The 23,391-nt window shown below is 37.4% G+C and overlaps 1 protein-coding gene across 1 annotated transcript in view; it reads left to right on the forward strand.

Moving 5' to 3' along the window:
- SRBD1 (S1 RNA binding domain 1) overlaps positions 1-22,887 on the forward strand; it is a 206,004-nt gene extending 183,117 nt beyond the window's left edge. The window contains exons 20-21 of the mRNA XM_046663508.1: positions 18,262-18,446; positions 22,005-22,887. Of these exons, the coding sequence (XP_046519464.1) occupies positions 18,262-18,446; positions 22,005-22,294 (475 nt within the window). The 3' untranslated portion in view covers positions 22,295-22,887. The remainder of the gene's footprint in view (positions 1-18,261; positions 18,447-22,004) is intronic.
- The last annotated feature ends 504 nt before the right edge of the window (positions 22,888-23,391 follow it).

Here is a 23,391-nt window from a genome sequence, read left to right on the forward strand (position 1 = left end):
AAGTTCAGACATCAATACACTTTCAGTTAATACTTCAGCATGCATGTCATTAACTAGAATTCTATAGTTCTTAACAGTTTTTTTTCTTTTGAGGTAAAATTCACATACAATAAATTTTTAAGAGTTACATTAGCTGAGTTTTGGCAAATAAGTACCTATGTCTGTATAACCCAAAGCCCTATTGAGATAAAAATCATTGCCGTCATTCCAGATTGTTCCCTCATACCCCTTCCCAGACAATCCCTATCTCAGCCTCCTAGATCTAACCACATTTTGATTTTTTTCTGCCAAAGATTAGTTTGCCTCTTCGAGAACTTCTTATAAATGATAACTTACAGTAGTACTTTTCTATGTAAAGCTTCTTTCAGCATAATGTTTAGAGATTTTTATCCATATTGTGACAAGTATAAGTAGCTTGTTCCTTTTTATTGCTGAGTAATATTTCATTATCTGAATGTACCACAGTTTATTCTTATTGAAGGAACCTTGCCTATTTCCAGTTTTTGGCTATTATGAGTAAAGTAACTGTGAACATTCTTGTACAATTTTTTGTTGTTGTTGACATTTGTTTTCATTTATCTTGGAAAAATACCTAGGAAAGGATTTACTGGGTCATAAGGTAAGTGAATGTTTGATTTTCTTAGAAACTTCTGGCTTTACTCCAATGTAGCTGTACCATTTTACATTTCTACCAACAATGCAGAAGATTTCTGGTTACTTCGCATCTGTGCCATCATTTGATGTTAGTCTTTTTAATTTTAGCCCTTCTAGTGTGTGTGTACTAGTATCTCTTTGTGTTTTTAATTTGCGTTTCCCTGATGACATTGAGCACTTTCTCATGTTTATTAACCATTCATATATCTTCTTTTGTGAACTATCTGCTCGTATCATTTAGCCATTTTCTGAGTTGTTTACCTTTTAAGTATTGAGTCTCGGAATTTTAAAAAATATATTCTGGATACTAGTCGTCTGTCAAGTACATTTCACAAATATTTTGTCCCTGTTTGTGGCTTACTTCTTTATATTCTTATTGGTGTCTTTTGATGAGCAGAAGTTTTACTTTTAATGATGTCCCATTTATCAGTTTTTTCCTTCTATAGTTACTACTTTCCATGTCTTAAGAAACCCTTGCCTACCTCAAGTCATAAATGTATTCTTCAGTATTTTGTTCTAAAAGCTTGATGGCTTGAGCTTTTGCATTTAGATCTCTGATACATCTGAAATTACATTTTGTGCATGATTTGAAGTAGAGATCAAGGTTCATTTTCTTTCTCCATTATGAACATTTAGTTATTCCAGCACCGTGTTTGAAGAACAACAGTACCACTTTCTTTTACTCATTGCTTTGGTACCTTTGTTGAAAATCTGATGACTGTGTAAGTGTGGGTCTCTTTCTGGCTCTCTATTCTGTTTCATTGATCTGTTTGTCAATACCACACTATCTTGACTGCTGTAATTTTATGCCAAGTTTTGAAGTCAGATAGTGTAAGTCCTCCGATTTTTAAAAAATATATTGCTGTAAATATTCTAGATGATTTGCATTTTCCTATAAATTTTAGAGCGAGCTTGCAAGTTTCTATTAAAAAACAAAACAAAACAAAAAAACCTGGTGGAATTATGATTGGGATTACGTTGAGTCTAGCTGAATTTAGGAATAGTTGATGTCTTTGTAATATTTATTGAGTCTTGATCGTGAACTTATATCTTTCCACTTTTTTAGGTCTTCTTTCATTTCTCTCAGCAGTGATTTTTAGTTTCCAGTGTACAGGTCTTGCATGTATTTTACGTTTTTCAACACTTTGTAAATGGAATTTTTAAATTTGTTCCTAATTGTTGGTAATATGTAAAAATACAATTGACTTTTTTGTAGTAGCCTTGTATCCTGTAGCCTTGCTAAATTCACTTAATAGTTGTAGTGGGTGTTTGTAGATTCTTTAAGTTTTCCTGTATAAACAGTTCTGTTATCAGCAAATAGATGAAAGCTTGACTTCTTTTTTTCTAACCTTCATGATTTTTATTTCTTTTTCTTGACTATTACAATGGTCAGGACCTTCAGGACTGTGTCAAATAGGAGTAATGAGAGTGGGCATCCTTGTCCCATTCTCCATCTTAGTACATGGTTCTCATTTTTTTAATATAAAAATTGTGGTCTCATATGATAGTAATTGTATTTTTAGTGTTTGTTGTTTGAGAAGATGCATACCTGCACATGGATTTATAGACTTCTCGCAACAACTGACATCTCCATGGGTACTAAATTAGCATTTTGTTATATGCAAACCGGTGTCTTTTTTTAATGTACATTTTTGTTTGTTTTCATAATGTAGTTTTAATATGGTTTATAAGATTTTTAATTTGCTTTCTACTATAAGCACACATTTTTTGTTTATGCATATTGTTCTTTTTAAAAGGCTAAATAATATTCCATCAAGTGATTGAACTGTAATTTCATAATAGTACTCATAGTGGTTCTTTATGATGGATGCCTAGAAGTAGAGTTACTCTGCCAAAGGATTTGAAAGCTCTGTAGCTCTTGATATATATTGCCAGATACCATAGTGATTTATAAAGCCACCAGCAAGTTTGAAACCTGAGAAATCTTGAATTTCTCCTGTCAGTTGGGATTTTCTGCCAGTTTTCACATGGGCTGCTTTCTCCATGTGGAGCATAAAAGCCCTACCAGTGACTTCACCTCTCTCTGTGCTTCCTTTGGGAGTAGCATTGTCTTTCAGAAGCAAGGTATTTGTGGCCTAGTTCTTGGGAAATTTCTTTTACGTGAAGTTCAACTCCTGACCTTTAAAATCTGGAGACAAAACTGGTAATTTACCTAATTAAGCTTACCGTCCGCATTATCCACTTTGGAGCTATGGTAGTCATTTCTGGCTTTCACATGTGCTTAGCATAGACATCACTCAACATAGGTAGTTCATACTTTCATATAGTGTTACGTAAGTGTCTTCCCAGGGAAGAAAAGCCCATTAAGGATATGGTTAGGTCATCATTGGTTTGACTTTAGTTCTGTAAAAGTAAGTTCCATTGCAGTAAATTCATTTTTAATTATATCAGAAAACCAGTAGGAACATAAATGGGTTTAATGGCACCCCACCATAATATCACTCCTAGAAATACACCAAAATGGGAAGCCGTTAATTCTTTTTACTTTTGTGTTTATGGTATTCTCTTTCACAGTCATATTTTAGAAAATTGAGATCTTGATATTTGTAACCTAAGTTAGTCATTTAGTGTTTTAAAAAAAAGTCTACTTTCTTTTTCTTTTTTTAATTATTTTTATTATTTATATTACTTTTTAGAAGCCTTATTTACATTTACAGTATTCTCTACTAAATATTAAAGTGCTGTGTTGTATGGGCTGAATTTTTTCTTTTATATCTGCTTATAATGCTATCAAGTTTTTGAAAGATGAATGTTTAATTTTTATGAAGTAAACTTATTATCCATTTTCTTGCTTTTGTGCAGATTGGTCTTAAAATACCTGATCTGTAAGATCAGTTCAATGTTCCTTATTTTTTTTAATATTCTTTATGGTTTCATTTTTTACTCTATGAATTTTATTGTTGATGATTTTATTCATCGCTTAGAATGTACAAAGCATTGTGGTAGGGCATGAAAAATATAAAAATCAATAGAGGTGATTTATGCTCTCAAGGAGCCAATCAAAATAGGATAAAACTTACAAATAACCATAATAGAGGTTAATAATTAGTATGTGCCCTTTTTGAAACACGAAGGTTGTTCACAGGAGAAGGCTCATTTCCAGATGGGGGTACCTGATAAGGCTTTGTGCAGGAGGTGACATTTGGGCTGGGTCTTTAAGGATTTCAAGCAGCAGAAAGAGGGAAAGAGATGTTTCAAGGATTGGAGACAGGAAAGTATAGCTCAGTCAGGTTTGGGAAGTGGTTAATAGTCCAGTGAAGACAACAGACATTCGTGAGTCCTTCCCACCACCATGCGCCTCAGAAGCCTTGTCTCGTTTGAACCTCACAGCAGTCTTACAGGTTGGTGCCGTTAGCATTCCTCCTCCTTTAGACATTGCAGTCTCAGATGAGTGAAGGGAACTGCATGAGATAACTCAGCTGGTGGAACCATGATTTGAACCAGATTTAGGACACTCCAAAGTCTGAACTCTTAACTGGGTCACAATTAAAAAGGTAATTTGGAGCCAAAGTTAAATGTAATCATAATGGTCTTTCAGATTGAGGGTACCATACCCTCAAAGACAGTATTTGTTCAGCAGGGAAGAACAACAAGACTTGTGTTAATGTGTGCATCCTAAGGAGAAGAAAAAAAGAAAGAAGGAAGCAACTATCTGGAATATGCAGGCTTTGAGTGTTATTCTCTATCATCACATCGCTGGAATTAGACTCTGCCTTTCCCCTGGAGAAAACATTACTCCTCCAATGAAGGAAACTTTGCCTATTTATTTTATTAAGGGATCTGTTAAGAAATGGATTCTTTACATAGAGTGTGTAGAATTTTGTGCTGTTCGGCTGCAAATATGATGTTTCCTGAATATTGCACTGAAAAGAATTCCCTTCCATCGTGTTTTTTAGAATGAGGCATGTGCATTTCAAAATAAGTATCTTGGTAGTTTCCACATTTGTATCTTCTTGTTTTAGAAGAGGAATAGAGTGTAGAGCAGGAGTAGCATGTTTATCCTAGAAACGTGTCCACTTCTGCCAGAAGATGTTTTTAAGTAAGCGAGAGAAAGTAAGGAGTAATGCAAAGTCTTTAGGAAGTGTCAATTAAAAAAACATAGTAAGAGAATCCTTATTATAGCAGATATAAGGGGAACATGGGAGTAAGAAACCTACTATTGTTACAGGTAGATTTTCCTTCAATAGTCCTTTGAGGCCATTCTGTTCTAAATCTCTTTTACTTGTTTCAGGGTCTTCTCACATTCACCTGATTACTTCACTTCCTGCTTCACTGAAAAAATTCAAAGCTACCTTAGTATCCCCTTTCTTATATTGTCTCTATATCTTTACTCATTCTGTCCCATACTTCTCTAAGCTAGCCTTCCTCTCTTGATTCTGTTTCTCTCCCCACCTCTCTTCTCACAGGTTGCTGCTAAGGGCTCTTGACTTTGGCTTTGTCTTGGTCTCTCTGTGTCATAGTTACCTTACCTCTTAAAAGTAGGGGTAGTGGGTTGGGGGTGTAGTGGGGAGTAGCAGCTAAATGAGTAAGGTCTTATAGCTTTATAAAATTTTATGATTGTCTCTTGTATTTTTAATGTCTCTACCACTTATTCCTTTTGTTTTGGCCCAGGCATATTATTGTTATTATTGCTGTAGTCTCCCCATTCTTCACTCCCTCACAGCTAAAATCAGCAACCACCATTTATCTTACTTCCACCTAGAACTTCTATCTCGTTACTCATTTTTTCATTACCAAACTTCTCAAAAGAATTATCTGCCTCTAATTCTTCCTGCTTGCTTTCTCCCAGTCCCTTACAGATTGGCTTCTATCCTTACCACTCTTCTGAAATTACTTTCTTAACCAATGAACTTCTGATTATCAAAACCAGTGGCCTCTTTCCATCCTTAAGCCATTTAAGCCATCCTGCCACATTTGACAGCATCAGCTTCTTACTGACCTTCTTCCATCACTTTTGTTTTCATATTCTGCCTTCTCTGCCTTCTCTTTCTCCTTTGGCACTCTAAATGTAGATATTCTTCAACTTTTTGACCTTAGCAACCTTCTCCTCATGTTCTATGTGCTCCCGTGGATGAATGCGTCCACTCACATGACTATCTTTATCTCTCATCTCTCCACTGATAATTCCAATTGTGTATTTCAATATCTCTAGTCAAGGCCTTGCTCCTAAGCTCTAGCTCTCCCTTTCCATTTGCCTGCAAGAGGTTTTCTCATGAATATCCTAGCACCTCAAACTCAATATATCTAAAACCAAAACTTGTATCCTTCTTTCTCCCTCTCATTCTAACTCCCTCTTCTTCTCCCATCAGTCCTCCTCACCAGTCCCACACAAAAACAAGACAGACAAACAAACAAAAAGGCTTTGTCTTCTTCTCTTGTCCCATAATGAATGGCTAATGGCACTACTGTCTTTCTATTAATCAAGGCTAGAATTGACAGAATCAGTCATTCATTCATTAAACATATGCCTTTTGAGTGCCTGCTGTATGCCAGGTACTGTTCTGCAATCTTGGAATATATTAAAGATCCCTACACTCAAGGAGACAGACAATGTACAACCAGCATAATACATAAATTTATAATATGGTAAAGGTGATAAGTGCTGTGGGAAAAGGAGAAAGCAGAGTAATGGGGATCAGGATTATGAGGGTTATGGGCAAGGGCTTGCAGATTTAAGTAGGGAATTCAGGGTAGGTCTCATTGACATGGGGACATTTGAGCAAAGTCTTGATGGAGGAAGTGAAGAAGTTAGCTGTGCAGCTATCTGGGAGAAGCGTGTTCCAGGAAGAGGGACCAGGGTAAAGGCCCTAATATGGATGCAGGCCTGGCATGTTCAAGGACTAGCAAGAAGGCCAGTGTGGCTAGAGCAGAGTAAGCAAGGGAGAGAAAAATAGATCAGATCAAAAGGGCATTGGGAGACCGTTATAGGGACTTGGCCTTAATTCTGAGTGAAATCAGAACCATAGCAGGGTTTTGTGCTGAAGAATGACATGCTCTGATTTGCATGTTAAAAGGATCCCATTGTCTGCTGTATTAAGAACAGACTATAAGGGGCAGTGGTATAAGCAGGGAGACCACTTAGACTAACTGAGGTAATCCAGGTGAAAGATGAGGATGACTGAGATTCAGATGATAGCAGAAGAGTTGATGAGAAGTGATCAGATTCTGGGTAGATTTTTAAAGTAGAGTCAGTACAATTTGCTGGCAGATTGGATGAAGGGTATGAAAGACAGTAACTGGATATGAATGGCAGAAATAATATGAATACCAGAGACACTGGAGGATGAAGTGGAAACTCATTGTAAAGGAGGGGAATAGGGAAGAGCGAAGTTAAAAAACTAAACTTTGATCACTCCCCCAGTGATTTCTTCTAGTCTCATGGCGTTAAGGACTTTTTTAGATACATGACTCAAACGTGTATCCTCAACACAGTCCGTTCTTCCAAACTCCAAACTCATGTATCCAGCTGCCTGTTTGACATATCAAACCTAATGTGCCTTAACCTGAACTCCACGCCTTTCTCCAAAATCTTGCTCCAGGTCTTCCTCATGATGATGGCAATTCTTCCTTTGTTTCTCAGTCCAAAAGCCTTGAAGTCATCCTTGACCTTGCGAGATAACCCTATCTGGGAATGACCTCTTTCTCATGTGAACAACTTTGTGCTTCACAAAGGGCATTTACTAATTATTGACCTCTCTTATGATTATTTTTGAGTAAGTTTTGTGCTCCCCATTTTGGTAGGCTCCTTGAGATCATTAATCACTTCTGTTCATTTATGGATTCTTTAGGCCCTACCACAGTGTTTTGCACATTCTAAGTGATGAATAAAGTCATCAACAATAAAGTTCATAGAGTAAAAAATGAAAATTCATAGAGTAAAAATGAAAATAAAATTCATAGAGTAAAAAAAGAATATTAAAAAATATAGGGAACATTGAACTGATCTTAGAGATCAGGGATCTTAAGAGCCAACCAATCTTGTATAAAAGCAAGAAAAAGAATAATAAGTTTAAATTTTTTTAATTAAAAAGCTTCTTTTGCTGTGGGCCTCAGTACTCCACTGTACCCCACTTATTTATAAAACAGACTTAGGTTGTCAAAAAGAAGTATGACATAGTAGAATATATTGTCATTAAAATAAAGCTGCGAGCCTCTCCAGTTGTCCTTGTCCCTATAAAATAAGTAATGCATCTGAAAATTTCATACCAGATTTGCTAGGCTAGTGGCAATTAAATCTAAGGTTAGCTTATAATTGTAGGCTGTAAGCTCCAGTGAGGCAGAGATCATAGGAGTCTGGTTTACCACTCTATCCCCAGCACCTAACACAGACTGATGTGGTGATATTTGTTTAATGAGAGAATAAATGATAGAAATAGAGAATGAAAGATGACTACGCAGAAGAACACTGAGGAAAGGAAACTCCTCAGGAATTGACAATTTTAATCAGGCAAAATGAAATATTTAGCTTTACTTCAATCCAGATGTTTTTTTCTGTAGTTTAAACTGGCTGAGGTCAATGCAATTGTCTAGGCGAGACCATTGGTAGAACGTCTGGAGCACCCTTTCTGCCATTGCCTGTCCCACATGTTGAGCTCTCCTTTCAGACTCCCTTGTGGGTTGAAGGGATTTTAGGACCTCCCCAGATTGAATCCCATGCCTTCACAGAGTATTGTGTCCAGAGCCCAGCCCTTCCAAGATCTTACAGACCAGAAAACAGAGAGAGACCGTGAAATAGGATTACTTACCATTTTTTGTCATCATCCAGAAATTGTCAGGATGTCCCCATGTGTGAGTGATTTCATTGTGTTGAGTATTGTGGGCCATGAGTAGAATTGCTGCTGTATTGTGAGTAGAATGAAGTCCAGAAACAGCCTATTTAGGGTTTGCCACTCCCCCAGGCCTCTTCTGTTTTTGTCCTACCATTTTGGTTGATCAAGAGAGCTAAAGGCAAGTATCCAATTTCCTTTCCTTGACTGAGGTGCCAGGAGGTAGTGCTTTGTGCTGCAGATTATGCTGATTTGTACATGTCACAGTGAGACCTGGCATTCTCCCAAAGAATCTGCTGCATTAAGAATTTGATTCACTCCAGATAGTTAAGCTTTGAAAGTTATGTTCTTGACTTAACTTGAAAAATGCCAGGAAATTTAATGTCAAGACTGTCACTTGGCACTCATTTAGATAAAGCATTAGCTAGTATTTAATTGTTATTTCCATTTTGGCCATTAGGGAGAAATTTAAAAAGACTCGTTTGTAGAAGTGGTTAGCAGCCTGTGTAGCAGGAGTATGGCACACAGCACCATTCTAGTGGACTGGGTGAATGTCTATCAAGGAATGAATTGTATCAATATCTGCGCTATAATGTTAGTACTGTGATATTTCCTTTATTACTGCTGATGTGCCTATTTCTGACCCTTACAATCAGTGCTGAAAAGTATATTTTCAGAGAGTAAACAACCGTCAGTTTAACATTCAGGTCTGGGACAGGACTAATCACATAACCTGACAAAATACTTACTTGGGGAGGGAGATCTTCTGTACAAAAGCCAAGCAATGTTTATTCTTAATTTACAAAAAACTTGTGTCAGGTTTTTAAGACCAAAAGTTGTTCAGAGGGTACTAACTTCCAGTTATCAGATGAGTCAGTTCTGGGGATGCGATGCACAGCATGGTGATCATAGCTAATAATACTGTATTATTTACTCGAAAGTTGGTGAGTGGGTAGATCTTAGATGTCTCACCACAATAAAGAAATGGTAATTATGTGACCTGATGGAGGTGTTAGCTAATGCAGTGGTGATAGGCATTTTGCAATAATATAAGTGTATCAAATCAACACATTGTATACCTCAAATTTATACAATGTTACATGTCAATTATATCTCAATAAAGTTGGGGAAAAAAACAAAGGTAGAATTAACCCAACAGATACACAAGGATTCTGTGATGAGATAAATGAATAAATGGATCCCAGCTGATGCGCGTGGGCTAAGCAGTCATGGAGCTAGAGCCTGAGAGGCCCTTGAGAGGTTCTGCCTTGCTCTCTGCTGTGAAGCTAAGTCAAGCCAGACAGTGACTAGTGGCCCAACTGAAGACCGTTAATGAGTGAGCACATCTCAGTCTCTGTTTCTTTCCCATTCCTACTCAAGGATTTGGTGTCTCTGAACTCTTCTTTCAGAATTACTTTCAGGTTTTTTTTATCACATTCTTTTCAACCCAACCCCTTTTTTCTGACCGGTAAGGAAAGAAGTCTTCTAGCTAATAAGCAGCTGCAATGCAGGGAGTTTAGATTGTTTTTGTTTAAAAAAAAAATGGCAGCAGTAGAGCAATGACATTCACAGATTTGAGATTCACGGTTTTGAATGTGAGCAACCAGAAGCCCCATGACTTGTGGTGAGTTGTGATTTCTCTGAGGGTGAGTCCCTTAGCCTACCGAGTACGTCTAGCACCCCTCCCCACATCCAAAATTCACTGCAGCTTTACTCTGCATTCGCATGCCAACTGACTTCTGCAATGATAAAAACATGTTGCTTTGTGGGAAACTTGCCTGAAAAGAAACCCAACTACAAATGCTATAAAATAAATGAAGATTAGATAAACAGACCTAAGAAATTATTTGCAAATTTGAAACATCTTAAATTTTTCTGGACTTGCCTCACAAGAGTTGGCAGCATTCAGACATGAAAATTAAGGCAGAATCATTGCTGGCTTTTGATAAGTGAAGTCTTAGGATGTGTATCAATTAGTTACCCCACATTAACTTCTTCTGTGGAGCTGTGATGAGACAGTATTAGATTGCCTTTTCATAAAGAGACATAGCATCATAAAAGAAAATAAAAAGATGATAAATGGACAGATTACTAAAAGTATTTTTTGTTTTTCTTTCTTTTTTTTTTTCCTTGTTAGTTAAAACCCCAAACATCTTACTATAATTCCCAGGAAGTAACACTTATCATATTTTCAAAAGTGCCTTCACAAAAGAGAAAAATGATGAAAGAGAATGTACCCACTTGAGAATCAGATAATCAGGCTATGGGGTTCTTTGGAATTGATTATTGTATCTAATGTCTTACACAACATTCCAACACACCCTCCACACGGAATTTGGGGCAAGGCTGGTAGAGGGAACTAGGAAGTTGAAGAATCTGAGACCTAACTTTCCCCTAGCTCAATCCGGAGGCAGTACAGTGCCAGACTGCCTGGGTTCAAATCATGCCTGTCTGATCTGGGGAAGTAATTGAACCTGCCAGTCCCCCAGATTCCTTGTCTGTTAAATGAGGGTAGAGATAGTACCTATCTCATGCAGTGACATGAGTTCTTAGCACCCGGGACAGAGTGAGCTATTGTTGCTATCCTTATTATTGCTGTTACTTTAGTTGTGACTGAAAAGGACTGCCAAGCTGACCTGTAAAAGAAAAAGGGAGGGTGGTTTACAATTGTTGGTCTCCCAGGAAAAAATTAAATTATTTTACCATGTGATCCAGATATAATTTGGGGCATTTAACATTGTTATTTAAAATTAACACGGGATCTTAGAACTGGAGAAAACACTGGTTTCTCCCATACATACCTGCAGCAGACTGTTAGTACCCAGTAGAGGAGTGAGAGAGAGTTGCCAGCCAACCCTAAAGTTGTGCTTGCTTCAGTCTCTTCCATCTCCAGAGTATTTGCCCTTCTCCTTCTCTTCTCCAAGTCTAGATCACTCAGTCTGGAGCCTGAAACTCAGCAGGGTATTGATTTAGTCTCCCATTATCTCCCTCCCTCCCTTCCTGTCCCAGGCTAGCTATGGATTTTAATCAGCCTGTCTTCTGATTCTCGGTGTGACCATAAGCAAATTACTTTGACTTCAATCGCCCACTCTTTAAATGAAATAAAAGTGGCTCTGCCCATTCAGAGGACAACCAGAGGATTTGTGGAAATGGCAGATGTGAAGCATTTTCAGATTTCTTGAAAGAAGGATTCCTTGACGGGATGGAATTCATACTAAAAACTTGCTTCCCAAGGAAGAAAGCCCTTCACCCTAATACACGGGCTCTATCCTCTAGTAGTGCCGGAGCTATTTAATTTCAGCTTCGCCATCACAAGCCTGTGTGTTTTTGAGCACCACTTCTTTATTTGCCCTCCTCTTTCAAATATTCGCAGGCACTAATCCACGTTATGGCTTTACAGCCAGTAAATTAAATTATATGAATTCTAAACACAGTGTTTTTGAGCTGTAGAGAGTCTGCAGCCTTTGAAACCACTAACTTAATTTTGTCCAACTCTTATTCAGTAACTCAAAAAGAGCCAAACTTTTTCTTTTGAATTTGGTTTAAAAAATAATAATAAATTGCTCCCAGGCAGTGGTCCTGGGTGCCAAATTTTATCTGAGATCTAAATCTTCTGTCTGCGTTGAAAATCCCCCAAAGTAAAGGGGTAAGGAGTGCTGATGAAGAGGTGATAGATGACCACTTTACCTTAGCTGCAACCTTTTGGTCCCAGCTGTGTGACTTTGGGCAAGTCACTTAATCTATCTGAGTTTTTATTCCCTTATCTGAAAATCTATATCCACAATAAATTTTTGAGAGAATTAAATGAAATCATCTCTGTTGAGCACTTTCAAAGTATCTATATTTATCTACATGTAAAATCTTACCTCTCTGGGGCAGCCCAGTGGTGTAGTGGTTAAGTTTACACACTCCGCTTTAACAGCCCCGGGGTTCATGGGTTCGGATCCTGGTGCAGACCTGCACACTGCTCGTCAAGCCATGCTGTGGCGGCGTCCCACATACAAAATAGAGGAAGATTGGCACAGATGTTAGCTCAGGGCCAATCTTCCTCACCAAAAAAAAACACAAAGAGCTTACCTCTAAAAAAGCTGATCTAAGTGAAAGATTATTTATTCCAATATACTGCTGTTACTTAGAATTAGAATGTAAGCTCATTCACAGCAAAGGCTCTGTTATCTTTCAGTCATCTTCCATAATAAATAAATACTTAATGAAGAAATGAATATACTTTCCTAAATTACTTTTAATTGGATTCAGCATTTTGTCACATTCCTTTGAAGAGCCTTGATTTTAGCAAATCTTTATCATTTGACTGTGTGTCATGTGTGTGTGTGTTTAAAACAACCCAACTCAATGGAAAGAAGATGATCAAGCTGGGTAATATTTGGTTGTTGGGTTTTTTTTCTGCTTCTTTTTATTGAGGAGCAGGTTTGTTGTTGTTTTTAAAAGTGTAAAAAAACTGCCTTTGCTTTGTCACTTGTAAATTTATTCCTAAGGTAATTCCTAAAACAGGATTTTAGAAATCTTTAGAGCAATAATCACAACATTCCAAGACATGATGCCTTCCGATTTTGTATACTCGTACTCATTTGGAGGTGTATGTATATACATTTAGGTTTTATAAAATATAGTTTTAATTATATTATAATCACAAAGTATATCATACTTAGCAAGTGGTTCTGAAATAGGAAAAGCTACTTAAAAATCAATGCTACTTATTCCTTATGGCACTGATCTTAGATGTTTTGTTTGATCTTAGACATTTTGGCAATGTCTTCAACTATTTCTAAAGAGAAAATCATCCTAAATCTTAAATTTTTAGAGGATTTCTGTGTAAGCACATTTTAACTGGCTTTTTTTTTTTTTTTTACAAAGTTAGTTCCCTATACTAAATTGCTAAAATAAAACAGCTTTCTAAAGATACGTTCTCCTCCATACAGTTAATGCAACATGCATTGAGTATCCAGTTTCTATGCATGTCTAATAGACCTTTGAAAAAGAAGAAAACATTTAGTAAGTTCTTCAGGAGTTAGCAGCAGGTAACAGTCTAATGCTTATAAACCAAGTCTTTTGGAAGACAAACTACATTCCTTAATCTGTGACAGCTTCTGTTTCTCAGTTCTTGTTTTTTCTGCCACTCATAGATGCAGGAGTGTATTTAGATGCAGAAGGTACTCCAAAGACACTCCAAATGGTACCAAGCCAATGATGCTGAAAATGCCCCCGCTGCCTCCCAGATAGCTGCATGCCACTGAAAACTATATTCTCAGATCACAGTTTGTGAGGGCTTTCAGAACAACCCCATTACCCTTTCTGAAAGGGTTACATTTTTTTTTAAGTTTATGCGCAGTATGTAAGTTCTCAAAAGCCAGTCAGCTGTACCTTCTTGTGAAAAATTACTTGCTGTAACTTTCTGTGGCTGATCATATGCTAAGAAAAGCTATTTAAATATTATCTTCACTAGACATCTCCTAGCTTCTACAGTACACTAGGTTGTTCGGTGGGCCTCTCTGTAAATGCTCTCTACTTGACTTTACCGTTGCTTGTGGCTTTTGCGCCAGCAAAGATTTTTAAGGATTCTGGCCTAGTTCACTGTCTCAGTTTAGCAAAGAGCTTACACATTTGAAAAGATTCTTTGATGATGATTGAAGTGCAGTTCGCATTGCTGCCCCTTTCATTTGACTGCTGAAACAGCAAATGTGGGAAAGCCGGCATGCTTTGTCTAAGCTAAACTCCGTGTGCACTGCCACATGCTCACCTGTGTAAATTCAGCTCCCAGAGATAGTGGAAAAGGACTAGCAAGTTTTTCTCCTTTGCCATGTTGGGATTTATATTCAATCTTTAATATTAAGTGCAGCACATTTAAAAATACATATAGTATCTGTGGGTTTTAGTGTAACAGATTATGACTGAAGTTTCCTTTGTGTCCCACTGCTTAATCTACAATCACAGTTAAGAAGGCCAGATTTTCTCTCAGAGTGTAAGCTCTCTTTTTAAATCATTGGATGTCTACCTATATCACAAAATATGACCTGCTTCATCTGTACCTGTTATTTCTAAAATGACCGTGTTCTTGCATTTCTTGTTTTATTGGTGTAATTACTTTACAACTGAGTAAAACTAATGGATAAAAATAAACAAATACGAAAGTCTCTTTTAATAAAAGGCGAAAGATTTATATGCTCTGAAGAGAAACCAGAGTATCGAAAGTCCCTTTTAAAAGCGTCGAGACTGGATAGGCAACTAGAAGGACGTGGCCCTGGCAACGTGTTCTTTTCGAGTTATAAATTCCGTGTTTGGCCCACAAAGTGCACACTAATATGAAGTTGTTTTTCAAGTGATGGAGTTGCATCACCATGGTTCTTCTGTGCTCCGTGGCGTATCATGTTGCTTTAATGTAATGAACCAAGTCCTGGGCTCCTAAATTTTTTCCTCAATGCTGGAAATGATTACATAAAACAGAATGGCTGTATCTGAGGTCTTAAGAATCTGGAGAATTTTTTATTTTTCAAGAAAAATCTTACAAAGACTTTTCTTATTCTTTGAGGGGAAAAACCTGGCACTTGTAATAAGTTTCTGTTGAGAATACCAGTGATTTTAGGTTATATAGCATACTGTTTGAAAAACACGCATTATCTGCACTGCAAGGTCTGTATTTTAACTTTGTGCAGATGTGTGCTAAAAGAACATGATGTGCTTATTTGTTGCATTTATGCTACTTTCTTACTTTAAGTAAGATGGATGAAATTACATATTAAATAAAAACAGCAGCTCAGACAGCAGTCCTTCGCAAACCGAAAAAGCCATGCAGAGACAGTGGAGAAAATGAAACTATGACTCTAACAACTCATTGACTTTTGAGAGAATTGTCTATTCAAAGGTGTATAGTTAATAATTTATTTGTGGGATTTATCAGAGTTAACTGTCTAATGTTTAATCTGCCATTAAATTGTGTCAGTGAAATGTTACCAAAAGTATTGTGTTTTATATCTTAACCAAATATAGCATTTTAATTTTTACGTAACTGCAGTTATAAACAGATACACACAGATGCGTATGGCACAAAACTCCATTTAGTGAGAATAGCTGTGTGGCCTTTGGGCAAGTTATTCAACCTCTCTGACCCTCACCTTTCCCTTTCTATATGACATGATACCTGCCTTTTAGAATTATTGTCAGGATTAAATGAGAACATCTGTCAAGCACTGGCATAACACCTGACACATATTTATTAATACGTGTTCACTCACATTCTGTGTTCCAAGTTTCATAATGTATATTTTTGTATGGTACTTTTGAGCCAGAAAGTACTTTGTATTGAGTATTACTTATACTCAATTCTAAAGTGAAACTTTATATTAGATATTACTTATCACACTCGAGTGAAAATTCAGAATACGTAGGATAAATATTTCTTAAGATGTTTAAGGAACACGTTTATTGAGTCGCTACTGAGGGTAAAATATTGTTTCCTATCATTTGTAGTTGAATATATTTGAATCCAATAAGGGAGAGGTCAGTCTGAATGCTGTTCCCGGTTCATTTTATAGTCCCCTTCTGTTTGCTATTTTCCTTTTTCTGTAAGCCTGTTGTAACTTTAGGAAAGTTTTCAAAATAAAGAAGCATTTGACTTTGTTCTGTAGTCATTTAAAAATAGAGTTGATCAATATGAAGCATTAGCTAGGAGAACAATTTGGTCCTTTTTTATTGATTTCAGTTACCAGTGCCCTCAGGCTTATGTGTGAAAACGATATATGAAATATGCACCCCAGGTTAAACAGACCAATTTTCTTCTTACATCTGCAACCACTATAAACAGAATTCTTTATATGGAAGTGACTTTGGTAGCAGTTAGTTACACACACAACCTTAAGACTCCAAGTGGCCTCCCGAGCCAGTGTTTTTGTTACTGAGGCCAAAACTTGTACAGCGCTTTGGGAAGTTTCTGCCCGCTGGTTACTTTTATTAATTATAAAATACTATTCAAGGTTATAGCCTATGAATACACTTTTTTGGTGTTTTACCACTTGATTGTAAGCCAGAATCTTGGGAATTTGAAAGATATTGTGCTGAATAGTCAGTTGCAGACCAATCGAGCCATGACGGTGAATACCAGGGAAGCCTACTCAGCAGGACATGCATTATTTAGAAAATTGTGTAAGGAAGTTGGCTGTGGGCATGTGTCATCTGCCCTGTCAGTCAGAGCTCCAGCAGCTGTTCCCTGTCACCAGGGCCTTTACGTGCTACTGCCCATCCATCAGCGCTAACAGATACCAGCTGCCTCCGTGGGGCTGGGGAAGCCACAGACACACAGACTTAACAGTGTATCTCACTGGCCACCAGTTTGGATGGAAGTGCATTCCCAAAGTGGGAGACCAAGCACCAACTCCTTGGTCTTTCATTAGACCATTAACCAAAATAAGCGCTCAAGAGAATTAATTGGATTTTGGAGAATCTGTTTTTGACTGAAAATATGGCTGTGGAAAAGTAGGAGGGTTGTACTTTTACACCCAAAGAGACATCCTAGTTAAATGAGAGAGAAGAAAACTTTCTTCCCCGGATACCATATCATCAGCACTGGATTATCACTGAAGAAGCCTTTTCTGGTTGAACACAACAATGCAAAAAAAAAAAAAAAAAAATGGATATCACAAGCATTCTTTTCATGATGATGTAGCAACCTGCCAAATGGGATGCATCCCAATTCTGATTATAGACAAGCGTCCAACAGTTTGCTTTTTCCCTTCTTGTATTCCAGAGACATCCTTAGAGGAAAGGATTTGAGGGCATTAGTATCACTAGCTGTCTGATTACTGTGTTGACATTTTTAAAGTGCCATTAATCATAGAAAATGGAACTTAATGATGTAGAAAAATACCCAGCCAAGGAATGTCAAGAAAGTAAGCCACAGCCCAATATACTAATGAAATTAAAGGGAAATGCATCTTAATGCTTTAATTTTTTTTTCTTAATTAACTTATTACTGGACTCCAAAGCTAAGTAATTGAGAGGCAGCTGTGCAAGCAAGGGAAATGATAAAACAAAGGAAAATTGAGAGAGGAGATGTTTTTATTTTGTAAATACTGCAGCTATATAATGTATAAAGTACATAAAGATAATACTCATCTTAAGATTATATAATTGAAGTCTTCTATTTTGGAAGAAATGACTTTTTCTTTTTGATATTCCCTCCCATATTTTTTTCTGCTGACTCTGAATACTAAATATACTTGATATAATTTAGTTCATATGAGGCTTGACTATTGATGGAATTTGAGAATTATGAGGCTGATAGTATGCGGCACAGATAACACTGTCATCATGGGTACACAAAAGTAAAAAGCAATGATATAGTACATGAATAGAGTCATTCATTTGTCAAAAGCTGGCAATGCTTGTTCAATGTTTTGCTGGATTTTGATATCATCAATACATTGTTTGCCTATTAGCGAATTTAAATTCAAATAAGTTTTCCTAACTGAAATTTTAGAAAACATGAGATAAATATAGGTATCCTTATTTGGAAAATTTATATGACACTAAACTCTAATCAACATTACACTGTAAAGCATTTCTAATGCTGATTCTAAGCAGGTGCTTTGTTGGAAAATAGTGCAAGAACCTAAATCCATCCGCTCCCTTTTTTTTCCAGGACAGATAACCTATTACAGCATGGGACACCCAGTAGATTTTCAATAAAAATGGAATGATGGGTTGATACATGGATCTGAAATGAATGAATTTTAGGTGACCTGTATAAGAAGATTGGAAAATAAGTAATATTGTTAGTAAGAGTTGGGCTTTTTTCTTCCCCCTACAGGTTTTTATCATTCGTTGGAGGGACACTGTGTGAGATTGGAAAGCCTGAAATGCAACAAAAAATAAATTCATTCCTTGAAAAGGAAGGAATAGAGAAAATTGCAGAAAGATTGCGAACAACTGTTCACACGTTACAAGTCATCATAGATGGTCTCAATCAGCCTGAAAGCTTTGACTTTCGAACAGGTAAACAATTGAACGTGAATAACAGTAACTTTTATTTGCATAGCCCACATTATCTCCTATGGCAGCAATCCTATGCCATAGGCAAAACAGATATTATTCTCCCATTCTATACACGAGAAAACTGTAGTGACTTTCCTTCAAAGTCATTGCAGGTAGTATCCAGAGCCAAAGCTAGAAGCCAGGTCTCCAGACTCTGCATCCCTTGCTTATTTTCCCTTACACTAGACTAGATGCTTCATGCATGTACTGCTGTGTGCATGGAGGGACACATTTTTCATGATCCTTCTGTAAGCTGTTTTTATCTCATAGGAGCCAGAAGTCCAAGGTAAAGCATTCAGTTCACAAACCAAAAAGTGAATCTTCTTTCTAAATTACAGCCTTCCAAGTTCCTGGAATCTGTGTCAGTGAACACACTGCACAAATAAGATGCTATCTCTGTTGATTTTCCTTCTAATTAAAAGTGCTCTCAGCTTTCAACACAGGTAGGTAGTAAGGGAAGTGTAACAGCCATAGTGGTTGAGAGCAGTGACCTGGTGAGAAAGAATTAAGTTATCAAATAACCTACTTCCCAAGGAAATTTGAATAGGAAGCCCTGAGATTTAAATGAATCTGCACATTTGTCTCATAACCAGTTTTATGATACCATATTTAGGGCTTGGCTCCTTTCATTCTACATTAGGCTGTGTGGAGGTGGTTAGACATGCTTCTTTGAAAAGGTTTAAGAGAATTTAAAAACATAACCAGGAAGCTTGTTATACTATCCCCTCAACTTGTCTGTTGGTTTGAAATTAAAAAAAAAAAAGTCAGAGAAAAATAAAATAAAACACCCAGTAAGACCTATGCTAAAAGTGGAGGAGTAGAAGCCTCTGGGTGGTCCTTCCAAAGTGGCTGTTTCCTCTCCATCTGGAAGCGTGGTGTCCTTTCACATGAATCCCATGAGTGTTGCTGAGCAGGAATGCCAAGTAGGGTGGTGGTTCTCATGCAGGGTGGGATTTAAGGGTAGTCTGCCTAGAACCACCACATTAAAGGGTTAGCAAATATGCTCTAGCTACAGGTGTCCTGTCCTGGATTTTCGTATCCATCTTTGTTTTTCTGTCATGGTGTTGATTGCTCCATTATCCTGGTTACAGTGTAGACTCAGAGCAAAAGATCAACGCTCAAATTAGATGGTTCAGTTAAACAACCAACAGCTAAGTAGAGGTCCTCATCTAATGATGCTCCTTGTTGGGCAGAAACACATGCACCGGGGCTGTAGATAAGTAAAATTTCTCTATATAAGCAAAATTTCAAATAAGTCTCTTTAAATACTTTGGAACTGACCTTTGCCCTAACATAAGTCACAATTTCCAAGATGTCTGAGAACTACATCCCCCGGGGAAGGCAGACAGTCATAATTTTGAAGGGGCAGATAGTACTTTGGAGGTTCTGCATTACAGTATTTATGTTACATCTCTTTTCTTTTCTCCATTTTCTCAAAAGTATTTCCTTTCTTGATGCCTCATTCTTTCCTCTTACTTATCCTGTCTTCTGTTTGCTCAATGATATAATCAATTCTATTTATTAACACTCTGGTTGCTAGTTAGTTTCTATAATTGGGTTCACCAGAAACAGCCTGGCAACAGGCCCTTGGCTATCAAAGTGTTAAAGTTTGCATGGGCCATGGAGGATTTTCTGATTTCTCAGTGGCCCAGGCTGTCTTGAGGACCATGTTAAGTAGTTCCTGACTCTGATTTTCCATGCAAAATTAAACTAAGCAGCTGATCAGGAACCCTTGGGGAGTCTGTAGCAGCTGCACCTCTGCAAGAAAAAGGGAAAAAAAAGAGTTTCCAAGCATAAAAACAATGCCTATGGGGCCTCAGAGACCATCCTACCTCTCACCCTGATCAATGCCTTCGTTTCACTTTGCTTTGACACAATCCTTCCCAGAGTAATTTTATATTACAGCAGGTTTCTTACTTTTAGAATTGACTGCTTCAGCGTTACATGAAATTCTACAGAATCAATGCCAGTTTTAGCGTATTCCTTTTTTATGAGGAATATGAGATTTGAGGTTTGAAGAGGATTTTTTTTGTTTTACAGGAAAAAGTGGAATTTTTTTTAAAAAATCGTGATTTCAATATGGTTGGACTGGAGGAGGGGAACAAAGAGGTGACCAGTTGTTAATACAAATGTAAAGGATAGCCTTAACAAGTAATCAGGATAAAGCCAACAGCTGTGGAGGAAAAGGAACTGGAATGGGTGGAGGGGAAAATGAGGTCTTAGTAAAAGGAGATCCAAGCACAGAATGTGTTCTTTGTTATTAGAATCAACATTCAGTAATCCTAGGAAAGGCGGCCAAGAAGAGCATGGATAAAAGGAATCATAGATAATCCAAAAGTCCCGTTGAAACTGTTAGTTCTAACCTTCTCCCCCATAAAACCTTTGTTGTTTTTGTTTTTGTTTTTGTTTAAAGATTTTATTTTTCTCCTTTTTCTCCCCAAAGCCCCCCGGTACATAGTTGTATATTTCGTTGTGGGTTCCTCTAGTTGTGGTATGTGGGACGCTGCCTCAGCATGGTCTGATGAGCATTGCCATGTCTGCGCCCAGGATTCGAACCAACGAAACACTGGGCCGCCTGCAGCGGAACGCGCGAACTTAACCACTCGGCCACAGGGCCAGCCCCTGTTTTTGTTTTTTTTAACTAGAGCCATAATGATTCCTTGGCATGCTTTATGCCCACCTTTTGAGGGATAGCATTAATGAACAGAGAAGTCTACACTGGGGTGCACAAGAAAAGAGGGCTGTAAGGAACTTGAGAGCAGAGATCTGTGCATTCTCATCTTTGTGTCTCAAGCACCCAGCAGAGTGCCTGGCCAGGAGATAATAGGAGTTAATAAATGCTTGATGAATTGAATTGAAAGAGGAGAAAGAAGATTAGGTACTAGCTGGTCTGGGTTTCTGAGCCATAGATAATCAAGAATCCGTAAATTTTCACTGAATAAATATATTTAAAATGAATAGGAATTGATTCCTGAGTTCCAAATTTGTGAAGGGTAGTGAGAGGAGAACATTTGAATTTCATTCACATTTGACCAAATGTTGATGTACTTTCTACCGTGTTTAAACAGTTTGAGAATTCAGGCACTGGAAGAAAACTCCCAATCTTCTGTCTCCAAGGGTCTTACTTTCTCACTGTTTGTGATTTAGTCTTGTATATTCGTCGAACAAATATATTTTCTCATCACCTCCTCATAAAGAGGAAAAAAGACTCATTACTCTTCTCATCCTTATGTATAGTGCTCATGTTCACAGGTTGGCGAGATAGTTTGAGAAGAAGAGGTTGAGTAAATTTTCTTGAATTGTTTCTGTTGTGTAAATGCTGTTTCTCCAACTAAGATGCATTTTCCCTGAAGGCAGGCCTGTGTCCCCAGCTCCTTTTGTGTCCCCCGTCAATGCTTAATACTGATCTGGGCACATAATTGATATGTAGTAAATACTTATTCACTAATTTATGTTGTGTCTAGGAAGTACAGTGCCATGTTATTTACGCTAACTGTCTTTTTTCCCTTTTTTTTGTAGATTTTGATAAGCCTGATTTCAAAAGAAGCATAGTCTGCTTGGAAGACCTACAGGTTGGGACAGTCCTTACAGGCAAAGTCGAGAATGCCACTCTGTTTGGAATTTTTGTGGATATAGGAGTGGGGAGATCAGGGCTGATTCCCATACGAAATGTAACAGAAGCAAAACTTTCTAAAACAAAGAAGAGAAGGAGTCTTGGACTGGGCCCTGGAGAAAGAGTGGAAGTCCAAGTACTCAACATTGACATCCCCCGATCTAGGATTACTCTGGACCTCCTTCGGGTGTTGTGAGTGTCCCACTGAAGGCCAAACACTGATTTTATTTCCCTGTTTCTGCAGATTGGCAAGAATGTCAGATGGTTGTGAATTCTAGATTGCAGTTGAGGAAGACTTCACTTAATATCAGAAGTATTTTCCAAACACTTACCTTATTTTTCCTTCTGAATAAATAGAAAACTAACAGTTTGATTTCTTTTCCCCTTAAAGAAAGCAACTAATAGACATCCTTCTGTGGCTTTAGGTAGTAATAATTTTCTGACCAAAACTTTATTTTTTGTAATTCATCTTCGACTCTTTTTGCATTTTGTATAACAGATTATTTCGCTTCCACTTGCCATCATGCCTTGCTGGACTTCTATGGAATTATCTTCTTGATTTGAATTATACGATGTTTCTTGACACAGTAGGGCTGGCAGTATTTCATCCTCCTTTTTTATAGATTTTTTTAATCATGCCGTTTAGACTTGATTTATGATTTTCCCTCACCAAGAAAACCAAAAATATACCAATAAAACAGATCCTGATGTGTTCATAACCATCAAGTGAATGGTTCAAAATATTTCTCAGAAGGATATATGTATTGATCCCTACAATAAAGTTTTGTGGCTAGTGATCTTGTTTTTGCTATGTTGATTCAGTGAATGACCTAGGAGTCAATTTTGATTACAGAAGACGTGGCAAATATTCATGTGTATTTCATATAAAACAATTGTGCCTTTGGGGAAGAAGGAAGCCTCTGGAAATTTGAAGAAAGACTTTCTGTTTGATTTAGCACAGAAAAGTACATTCTTTCTTAAGCATCAGGATTAAACTCCAAATGGGGATAGAAATGGCCTTCCTAAATATTGAAGATCAGGTGTGTAGGGGCTAGAGAACTAAGTAGATAAAGCTGGTAACTCTTAACTGTACTGTTATTCAGTGCAGGTAGTAAGTATAAACCTAACCATTCAGGGTAAAAATGCTTTAAATAGAGCTCACATTGGACTGGTGACTTGTCCATTCTGGCTGCTATTCTTGATTTGCCTAATGGAGTCATTTGCATGACCGAATGAGTACCTGGTTTTCTCCACGTGTAATGAGTGGAAGATGGTTACTAAAGAGGGTACCTG

Source organism: Equus quagga, chromosome 5 (genome assembly GCF_021613505.1).
Source record: "Equus quagga isolate Etosha38 chromosome 5, UCLA_HA_Equagga_1.0, whole genome shotgun sequence".
In the NCBI taxonomy this organism is placed as follows: domain Eukaryota; kingdom Metazoa; phylum Chordata; class Mammalia; order Perissodactyla; family Equidae; genus Equus; species Equus quagga.